Raw genomic sequence first — 11444 nt, 5'->3', positions numbered from 1 at the left:
AGAACAAGGATGACATCCATTCGAGCTGTATTTATATTCCTGTGGCTGCAGCTGGACTGTGAGTTGAGGGTATTTGGGTAACAGAGTATATTAGTGAATATTCTTCAGCAGTTCAAAGAGGAGACTTGCTTTATTCAGGTTTCCTCTCGTTACTATGAAAAATAATTCCAGAGAGTAATGACCTAACAATCCCTCTTCTTTCTCTGATTTTTTCTTTCTGCGTAGTGGTGAATGGAGAGAATGTGGAGCAGCATCCTTCAACCCTGAGTGTCCAGGAGGGAGACAGCGCTGTTATCAAGTGTACTTATTCAGACAGTACCTCAAACTACTTCCCTTGGTATAAGCAAGAACTTGGAAAAGGACCTCAGCTTATTATAGACATTCATTCAAATGTGGGCGAAAAGAAAGACCAAGGAATTACTGTTACATTGAACAAGACAGCCAAACATTTCTCCCTGCACATCACAGAGACCCAACCTGAAGACTCAGCTGTCTACTTCTGTGCAGCAAGTACACATTGCTTCCCAGGCACCTGCTACCCGTACACAAACCTGAGACTGGAGCTGAAGCTGCACCCCCTTTCCTTTGTCATAGATCGTCAATTATAGCATTTGTCATATTGTTTGTTTGCAAGTTGAAACTAACATATTGACATTCAAAGCACATAATAAAAAGGTTAGGTTCAATGTTTTTGCATTTTTAGTAGAGACTGGGTTTCACATGCTCAGCTAATTTTTTCTATTTTTAGTAGAGACGGGGTTTCACCATGTTGGCTAGGATGGTCTTGATCTCCTGACCTCGTGATCCTCCCGCCTTGGCCCCCGAAAGTGCTGGGATTACAGGCCTAAGCCACTGCGCCCAGCCTAATTTTTGTATTATTAGTAGAGACGGGATTTCACTGTGTTAGCCAGGCTGGTCTCAAACTCCTGACCTCAAGTGATCTGCCCGCCTCGGCCTCCCAAAATGCTGGGATTACAGGCGCGAGCCACCGCGACCGGCCCTATCTTACACATTCTTATTAGTGGATTACAACAGGACTTTGGACCAATGGTTAATTTACTGACAGCTTGCTAAAAATCTCCCTGCCTCATTTTCATGTTTTGACTGAATTAAACATTACTACCACAATTTCTTTTAAAAGAGTTATATCTTTTAGTGTTGTAGATAAATCAGTGGAAATAAAGAAGGTACATAAATAATTAATTCCCTATTTCTCCCACCTGTGGTCAAGAGTAGGCTAATTTCAAGATCTCTTGTATTCTTCCTAAGGATGGATCTAATCAGCAGTTGGCATGGGAGAACAATTCCTCCTGGCTGAGTTTTGGCTGTTACGGCTTGTTCTTATAGGGAAAGTAGTTAGATTAAATTAGGGTTAAAACAGCTGGACAAGAAAGGTCAGCTGTTCCTTGTCTCTTCCAGCTCTGAGGGCTGCCTGCATTTCTTGGCTTGTGGCTCCATCACTCTGATCTCTGCCTCTATGGTTGCACTGCTTCTCTTCTTCTGTCATCTCCCTCTGCCTCCCTATTATAAGCACACACGTGATTACATTTAAGGCCCATATAACATAGGATAACTTCTCATCCCAGGATCCTTAACTTAATCACATCTGCAGTGTCTTTTTTCCCTTGGCTATATAAGATAACTTTCAAGGATTCCAGGGACTGGGGCCTAACTGTTTTGGAGCCCTTATTTTGCCTACCACAGTTGGCATGCCTGGTGCTGTCTTTTTCAGAAGTTGAGAAAGAAAATCAGAGTTCCAGATAGAAAAATAGAAACCACATCAATTGCTTTATTTTATTTTCTCAGTTTTTACAATTTTCAGTTTTTAAATTATCACTTAAAAAGGAACACATTTTGATATGCAGTTCAATGTGTGAAATTTGAATTTTGATATATTGCATAGTTTGATGTAACCATTACATAACTATGATACGAAACAGATTGCTCACCCCAAAAACTCCCTTGTGCGATCTGTGTGAAATCACACCTCCATCTCAAACTCCTTGCAAACCTTGGTCTGTTCTTTTATATTTTTATTTTTTTCTGGAGGTCACATGGATGGAATTATACAATATATAATCTTTTGAAAAGTCTGAATCTTGGTTACAGAAAGCACACACCATTGGGCACATACATGATCATCATCTCTGCTACCACTCTTTTTTTTCTATACCTGAATGTTTTAAACTTTTGTCATTTTACAGGAATAACTCAACATTTCAAATGTTTGAATTTCTTTGGAGGTTTGATTTACAGTTTAAAGAAACACTATGGCAAGTATAGTGTTTAAGGAAACGGTATGGCAATTGATAATGGAGAGGTTCAATTGAGGATTGAACCAACTGCTATAATCAGAGTTAAACACATCAAGTTTAGTTGTACCAACACTACCCTAAATTTTTATCAATAGATATCTTTCTAACATTTTAAGGCTAAGTGTATTGACCAAAATTTATTTTAGTCATATTAATTGAGTATGGTTAATACTTGGATTTTCCCAGGAGTTGGCATAGAATGACATATCTCACAATTATTTAAATTTTTTGCACTAGCTGTGGCTTTGTAGAGGTGAAAAGTGTTAGGATGGTTATTACATCAAGTAAAGCCTGTACCTAAGCAAGTTGTTTTATTAACAAAATAACAAAGTGGAAAAAAATTACAAATATATGCAACGTTGTACCATTAAAGTTGAAAAATACCACCAAAAGGATGAAAAACAAAAGAATGCAAAGATAGTATAACAACCACTGGTTCCAGTCATCTAGATAATACTGTTCGATTATACTTGCATGGAGCTGTCTACTTTATCCACTTGTACACGTGTTTCAAGGACCTCGAGTCTGCACTCATTTTCTGAAAAGCCCCTAAATAGTCTCTGAAGAAATTCAGTTTAATATCTGTAATATGAATAACTTCTCAATTCTTGCCATTTAAGGATGGATAATGTCAAACTAATTGGTACAAAGTAACCACAGATAAATTCCTCGTATTTTAACTGTTGAACTGGTAATAAACAGTACCCAATAAGGTCATTTTCACAAGGTTGAAAGGCAATCTTTCTCTGGAATTTTTTTCCAAATACCAACTCATCCAGGCTTAGGTCATGTAAAGGCTGATTAAATGAAAGGCCAGGAAAGAAAACTCTACCTGTTGGTATAAGGACTGAGTATAATGGGTTTATTTATCTAGATAAGTTGGTGAAAGAATGAACTATATAGGATTCCAGATACTAGGAGTAATATGGACCTACAAGTCACCAGTTGATAGTAAGACAACCTATGATGGCAGGGTGAACAACTCAGGGCCATGAGAGTGAAGGGCAATAATATATTAGGTCATGGAAATTCAAGCATGTCTGATACCGTAATTAATTTTAGTTTTAATATTTCTCATGTGTTGTGTCTTCATTTATAGAGGATAAGGAGGTGATAAGAAAAGAGAAGTTCTGAGTGAGGGCAAAGCATTATATAACTTCCTGGAAAATTATGTTCCCCTATATATAGATAATTTGAAGTGTCACATATTCAACTGTTTCCTTAGGACAGTATTCCAGTTCATATTCCATTTTTACACTTTTCATGGAATCTTATAGGTTTCAAAAAAGGCATGAACTGGCCACTTTCTGTGTTCTCCTAGAAAAGTTTTCCCCCAACTATTTGTATAATATTGCAGCCAGTACATCCCTACTGTGATGGGTTGTCTCTGGAAGGTTGCTAAAACAAGTATTCACTGGCGATCATTTGGTCCCACCAGGCAGCCTTTCTGGCCTTGATATATCTTATCCTCACTGATCAAACAAATCAATAATTGATCCAAGATGTAGTTACTAAAATTTTCCGTGGATTTTTCTCCATGTTCTGTAAGAGGTACTTGCATGAGGACGTTTGTCGGAAAGGCATGTTTAGCATGATTCTCTGCTCATGTATTTTTTCCTGGCTTCTATAGTGTCTTTCATACTTTGGAACTTTGTCTTTCTTTGAGTAGTATCAAGAAATCAAATAATTTTCATATTTGGTATCTATTTTATAGCGATACATGAGATGTATGAAAAGGTTAAGAAGGTTAAGAAATCTCATCATCTCCACAGCATTTGAGAGTTGTGAACTATGTTAAAACACATAGGCTATCACTGTATATATTTTTCATAATTGGACATAGTAGAGAGAGAGCCACAAATTCAGTCACTTTAATTTATGTTGCTTCTTCTAAGGAATTAGATTTTATAATGGAGTCTGGAGCGGTAAATGCATTATAAGCCTTGTGTTATTTCTTTTCAATTTTGAAGATAAGACATTAAAAACAAAATTAATTCAGAATTAGGTATGAGACTGTCCAAAATATCTGTTCTGGGATGGACACTTCTTGAGTGACAGAAATGCAGCCATAAGATTCATTGATTGAGAAGTGTAATGGAGTTAAACGCCATGAGGAGAAATTAATAATATTGTATAGTTAGTCCACCAACTGGTAAAAAAAATGGTTGTTTTTACAGAGTAGATCATTTGTGCTGTATGTGGCATCATAAGATTTAATGGTGATTTCAGTGAAAGATCTGGAGTTGCTTCAACAAATTTAGACAAAGCTGAAATCATTTTAAGACAAGGAGGATAGGTTGTAATCATTATATTAAGAAATAGGCTATAATAGGCAATGGGTCTTCGTTGTTTTTAATGTAATTGAGTAATATCCCTAGGACATGGCCTTACTGCTAATATTCACAAAAGGAAAGGCTTATCACAATCAATTTTCCTATAATAGTTTTTCCTTGGGAGACATATGGAGACACCTAGGACTCATACCTTTCAAAAGTGGATGTACAGAATGTAATGGCTTGTTATGGCTCATTTGGGGTCCCAGATGGCATAATAAAAATACATAAACTCAAAGGTTTGATAACTTAATGATCAGAGTCTGGTGTCTAACATGGCCTGTATAAACAGAGCTGGGCTGTCTAAACTAACTTGAAACAGGAAGAAAACTTTTAAGATGGGACTCAATGTCTGAGGGCTTCATTCTAAACTCTTAGAAAAAAGAGATTAGTTTTTTTCTGCATAGAAAAGAGAAAGAGAGATTAGTTTTTTTCTACCGTTTGTTCCCAAAATAAGCAACTGGACAGACTTTGGGAATAGGACAAATATTGCTATATTAACATGTAGGTCCGATGATCTGCAGTGATTAGTGCAAACAGCTTTTCCTTCTTAGCATAATGTGATTAATTTCTACCTTAGGAGAAACAACAACATACATAGATGTGAGGATACATAATTGTTACATCTTCCGTTGCCTTCACTATTCGTTACATGTAGTATTTTAAAGTAAGTGCCAACCTCTCAACCTCATTGCTCAGTTCCATCACAGATGCAATGACTGAACATAGCAATTGGTCGAATTATCAATTTCCCTTCTAACCTGACCATGTTTATTTTCATATTTAAGTTATTTATTATTAAATTAAGGGTGGGTAAGTGCCAAAGGAAGTTTGCATTGGGTGAGGTTCTTAGCCAGTATATAGAGAAGTGTTAGATAACACAAACTAGCCTGCTACACCGGAAAACCTCTGTTTCCTATTCCAGGGCAGCAGCAGCAGCAGCAGCAGCAGCACATAGTCCAGTAATTCTTCTCTTACTTCATCAGACTCACCTCACAATGCAGAGCCCTGAATTTTAAGAAGAACAAAATATATTCTCTCTAGAGAAAGAACCAAACATGTTGCTCTCCAGCTGTCTGAGGATGGTCACAGCTTCAATGTGGCTAGGTAGGGATGCCCCTGGTGGGAATGGTCTTCCTCTAAGACCTAAAGACTGGGAAATGTCTCATCGAAACTTTGGGACAGAAGAAGTAACAGGGTGTAAAAATAGAATTCTTTGTTCCACATCACTCATCCCTAAACCTTTTGGTTCTTTGTTTTCTCCTTCAGAATCTGGTTTTGCTGAGATGTAACTCAAATTAAACCATCAGTATTGGTGCACGAGAAGGAGGCTGTGGCTCTGGACTGCAATTATGACACCAGTGCTGGAAGTTACAGTCTGTTCTGGTACAAGTAGCCCAGGAGTGGGGAGATGATTTTCCTTATTCGTCAGGACTCACGATCAGCAATATGCAATAGGTCACTACTCATTGAATTTGCAGAAGGCAAGCAAATCCATCAACTTGTCATCTCCACTTCACAAATGGAGAACTCAGTGATGTGTTTCTGTGTACTGAAAGAGGCTACAGTGAGAGACCTGTTGGAGTGAGGTACACAAAATCCCCAAGGGTCTGCTTGAGACACCCACCTGCTGGAGAGACCAAAGAAAGGATTCACCATCACAGACAGGAAGTGGCTATGGTTGTGACAGCACAGGTGTAGCATCGGGGGAAAACAATCTAAGAAAATACCTCTCTAGGCTTATAGACCATTTCCAGAATTATCATTCATCAAAAACATCCTAATCCGTGAGTCTTCGGTTTGAAGTTAGACACACCAAAATTTTGACCAATGATTGAGAGAAAGAACTGCCACATTAAGCAATTTGCCATCTGGCCACTAGATTGAGCTGGAAGAATTGGCTAAGGTAATTCAGAAACATGTGACTGAAAGATGAATAAAAATAAATTCAACACTCTGTGAATTGTTGGATTTTCAGATCAGTTTATTCAATAAATGCTAGGTGTCTTCAAAAAGTTTATGGAAAAAAGAAATTGCATATTATGAAAAACTGTTCATGGATTTCAAATTTTCTGGCACCAAAAGAAACTTATACTAAGTTGTTATAACATATCTGAACAGGATTTAATTTGAGGCACTAAGAAGGATAAGACATCAGTTTGAAAGGAGCCCCTATCAGAGCAACATGAATTCTGTTAAACTTAAGGCAAGAACAAACATCAAATTTATGGTGAAACTTGGGTGGAAGAATGGTGAAATCATTGATGCTTTATGAAAAATTTATAGGCTCAACACTCCAATAAAATCAGCCATCCTCATGTCTGTCTGTTCTTAAACAAAATGGATAATTTGTTTAAGAATGGACAAGAGAATGCCGATGAAGCCCACAGTGGCAGACATTCTATAACAATTTGTGAATAAAAAATTAACCATATGTGCCCTAATCAAAAAGGACGGATGATTAACAGTGGAAACAATAGCCAACACTATAAATGTCTCAACTGGTTTAGCTCACACAATTCTGACTGAAAAATTCAAGTTGAGCAAACTTTGTACTTGATAGGTGCCAAAACCACTATGCTCAGATCAGCTCCAGATAAGAGCAGAGCTTTCAATGAAATTTTGAATAAGTGGGATAATAATCTTGAACCATTTCTTCAAATAATTGGAACAGGAGATGAAACATGGCTTTATCCTTTTGATTCTGAAGATAAAGCACAATCAAAGCAATGATTACCAAGAGGTGGAGGTCCAGTCAAAGCAAAAGTGGCCCAGTCAAGAGCAAAAGTCATGGCAACAGTTTTTTGCGATGCTCAAGGCATTTTGTTTATTGAGTTTCTGGAGGGCCAAAGAATGATAGCATCTGCTTATTATAAGAATGTTTAGAGAAAGTTAGCCAGAGCTTTAGCAGAAAAATGCCTGGGAAATCTTCACCAGAGAATCCCTTTCCACCACGACAATGCTCCAACTTATTCCTCTCATCAAGCGAGGAGAATTTAGGTTTCTGTGGGAAATCATTAGGCATCCACCTCACAGTGCTGATTTGGCTCCTTCTGACTTCTTTTTGTTTCTTAATCTTAAGAACATCTTTAAAGGGCACCGCTTTTCTTCAGTTAATAATGTAAGAAAGACTGCATTGACTTGGTTAAATTGGTGGCTAATCATCCAGTAAGTAAGCAAGAAGAATACATATTCATCGAGAATAAGTATGTATCCCCTATGTGTACAACGTACTGTATTAGGACCTTTGACTATACTGATAGTAGTATAAAATGTTACTCTTAAGCAGAAGGAACTTACCAGAAAAATCTTGCAAATCAATTGAGGAATAAGATGAAATGCATGAAAACTTAACCAATAGATAAAATTCCAAGTATGTGGGCAATTAAGTTTTAGGGGTATTTTTAGGAGAATAGTGTGGCACCGAAAAGACACAAGTAAGCATCATGGAGAGATAGAAAACTTAGGCATTAAACGACAGACACACATTGAATTCATTCATTATACACTTGCTTATGAAACACACAATAAGCAACAATTGTTTTTGTAGGTATGAAGAGTAGAATAATGAATAAAACAGACACATGCAGACAACAAAGACCTTCCCTCATGAGGTTTAGATCTACAATTGTCTATAGTGTTCCCTTCTTTTACGGGAATATCCAATATAGGCATTTCCAATATATCTGTTTCACTATAGGCATTTGTCTTGCCTATTCTAGCAATTGGCAGGTTCCATGTGATGATTACAAGGCATAGTCACTGAAGTACTATTAATATATCTGTCATTTACTAAATTATTTGACCATTGACAAAATTACTTAAACTCAGGCCACCTAGACATCATCAATTGTAATAACAATAACAATCACCTCTCCACAGGGTTGTAAGGATTGAATTAAATTTCATGAATTTAATTAAATGATTGAATTGTAGTGGTAGGGAACAATTTCTCACCAATGGTAGCTATACTTGGATATAAATGAGATATTGCAACAAAGACCATTTGAAATAAAATAACAAGAAAATTTAAGAATAGATAAGGCTTAACCCTCTACTCTCCTGCTATTGGTTATATTATTATATTTTACTATATTTAGGACTGAGAGTCACTATTTCACACTGGCCTGATTCCATCCAATTATTTGAACTATTTCTTTATCTCATAGGTCTTACAGGTAGAGAATGAAGCTTTCTTGCTTCAGGTATAACTTAGTGTAAATTCTATGATGGATTCACATGAGCGTTATGGAGCAGGAGTCAGATATACACCATTTTATACTGAGCTACAGTGCCAATAACTAGATCCATAACTGGGAGCTTATTTAACAGAGCTCTGCATTGGAAAGGGGAGAAAATAACTTTTCTAGGTCATCCTTGGGGGAGGAAACCTTTTTAGTTATTCAATTTACAACTTGTACATACATGGTAGATGCCCAGGAAGTATTACAGAAGAAAAAAGGAAAGAGAAAAATCTAAGGGACAAATGCTAGATGCAGCTGACTGAGAATCAGCACCTGGTTCTGCCAGGGTCCTTTCCCATGCTACCTCTTCAGAGATCAGGAGGAGCTGTGCGATCTGTGCACGGGGAAGTAAATCTTGTTTCTGGCTGGATGGGGAGACTCTCAGCTTCCTGCAACAAAGAACTATGAATATTCACTCAGAGAAACAAGAGATTTGGCTTGGTAGTGTTTGAGGGCTCCCAGGCCCCAGCCAGAGTCCTCCGTGAGTCTGAGGGATAAAAATGAAGAAGGCTTTGGGAGTTTCATTCTTGATTTTCTCTTGGGAGCTGTGCTGTGAGTTGCTGGGCTCTGGAAATATGAAAAAGAGCGAGTGTAGTATCTTATTTAAAAGTCTGGAAGTTATAGAAAGGTGGTTAGGGCCTCAGTGCTCACCTGTGGGGGCTGTGAAAAGAGAGCATATCTTCTAAAAGCAGTCAGCCATGAATGAATGTCATCTGTCTGTGCTTCTCTGTTTAAACAGGGGTGAACAGACTACATACGCCGGAGCAGAGTCTTTCATTCCTGAGTATCCAGGAGGGAATGCATGCCATTCTTAACTGTACTTATCAGGAGAGAATGCTCGTCAACTTCCACTGGTTCCAGCAGGATCCTGGGAAAGGACCTGTGTCTTTGACCTTAATTCAATGAAGCCAGAAAGAGCAGAGAGACAAACATTTTATAGAATTGCTTGGAAAAGAGAAGTTTTATAGTGTTTGGAATATCCCTACCTCTCATCCTGGAGATTCAGCCACCTACTTCTGTGCTTTGCAGTAGTGTCTCCCCAGCACCTGCAGCCTGTACCACAACCTGCAGCCGGGACCCTTGACACAGGCCTAGCCTTGCAGGTGGGAGTGAAGGTGTTTTGTTTGTTTGTTTGTTTATGTGTAAGGGGAACTTTCTTAATAACCTCTGTCTCCAAATAGAAGTGAAGAATAATGCACCATCTCTCATATGTGAAGAAGCTGAATTTATATGGAATTATGTTTCCTTTTGTCATTATTGAAATTTCATTCCTCAGTGTAGACCATACAGATCCTGGGCCTGCTTGCCCAGAATCCTTCCACTCCTTTACTGTTTGCTCTGAGAGGTCACAGTCTCTGAGTCCATGGAGCAAAGTTTCCCCTGGTTGTACACTTAGCAGCATTTAACTTATATTTTCATAATCTTTAAATGATGTTTGCTGTATCTGTGTACCATCTACTCCATAATTTACTTAATTTAACATTAAATTGATTTCTCTATTAAATAGATGCCAAAAATATGTAAAATATTGTCCTTACTTTAATAGATACTATCAATGGGACCACATATATGTTATAAAATGTGCATTTGATGTGCAAGACATTTTTTCCTAATACAAATTAAAATAATGTTATGTATATAACAATCAGAAAGACCATCTGTGTTCTGCCTAATATGACCTCCTGTATCAATCGCACTTTAGAAAATACATTTCCAGCTCATGCCCCTCTTTTGATAGATGAAAAAAAGCAGGCTCCACAGGCATGGCTTCACTTTACTCAAAGCATGTGTTGCAGTGAAACGGAAGCCTGGAGTAGAAGCCAGGCATTCTGGCCCCTTGTCAGTTGCTTTTTCCATGAAAGATGAAAAGCGGGATTCGGTGTTTGAGAAAAGGAGTTGTGTGTTGTAATTTTAAACTAAATTACATTTTTATTACTTATATGTATATATAAAGATATACAATGATATATAAAGACATAAAACACCCAGAAAAATAAAACACACCTATAATTTCATAACCTAGAAATTATAACTATTATCCTGTAAAAAAATTTTGGTATACATATGCAGCTATTTTTTCTATAAAAGTGGTTTGCAATATACCCAGTATTTATTATCATGCTTGTTTTTCTCAACATTATGTTTAGGTGTTTTCATCCCAGGAAGCATATATTGAGGGCATAGTTTTATTTTATTTTCTTTTATTTTCAACCTTTATTTTAGATTCGGGGGTAGTACAAGTGCAGATTTGTTACCTGAGCATATTGCATGATGCTGAGGTTTGGTGTATAAATGATCCCATCACCCAGGTACTGAGCATAATACCAATGGTTATTTTCTCAGCCCTTGCCCCTTTTCTCCTTCCCCCTCTAGTAATGCTCGGTATCTACATGTAGTCTTTATGTCCATGTGCACTCAATGTTTAGCTCCCACATATCAATGAGAACATATGGTATTTGGCTTTCTGTTTCTGCATTGATTTGCTTAGGAAAATGATCTCTAGCTGCATCCATGCTGTTGCAAAGGATATGATTTCATTCCTTTTTATGGCT

At 37.4% G+C, this 11444-nt stretch overlaps 1 gene segment (V, D, J or C); it reads left to right on the top strand.

Annotated features, from left to right (window-relative positions):
• LOC134757211 (T cell receptor alpha variable 13-1-like) lies at window positions 1–608 on the top strand. The segment is given in 2 exon segments: window positions 1–58; window positions 226–608. Coding segments are annotated over 2 exon segments (432 nt in total).
• Window positions 609–11444: the final 10836 nt, after the last annotated feature.

The sequence above is a fragment of the Gorilla gorilla genome, chromosome 15 (genome assembly GCF_029281585.2).
Source record: "Gorilla gorilla gorilla isolate KB3781 chromosome 15, NHGRI_mGorGor1-v2.1_pri, whole genome shotgun sequence".
NCBI lineage: Eukaryota > Metazoa > Chordata > Mammalia > Primates > Hominidae > Gorilla > Gorilla gorilla.
Note: the sequence above shows the minus strand (reverse complement) of the source record. Positions and strands in the feature narration are given on the sequence as shown.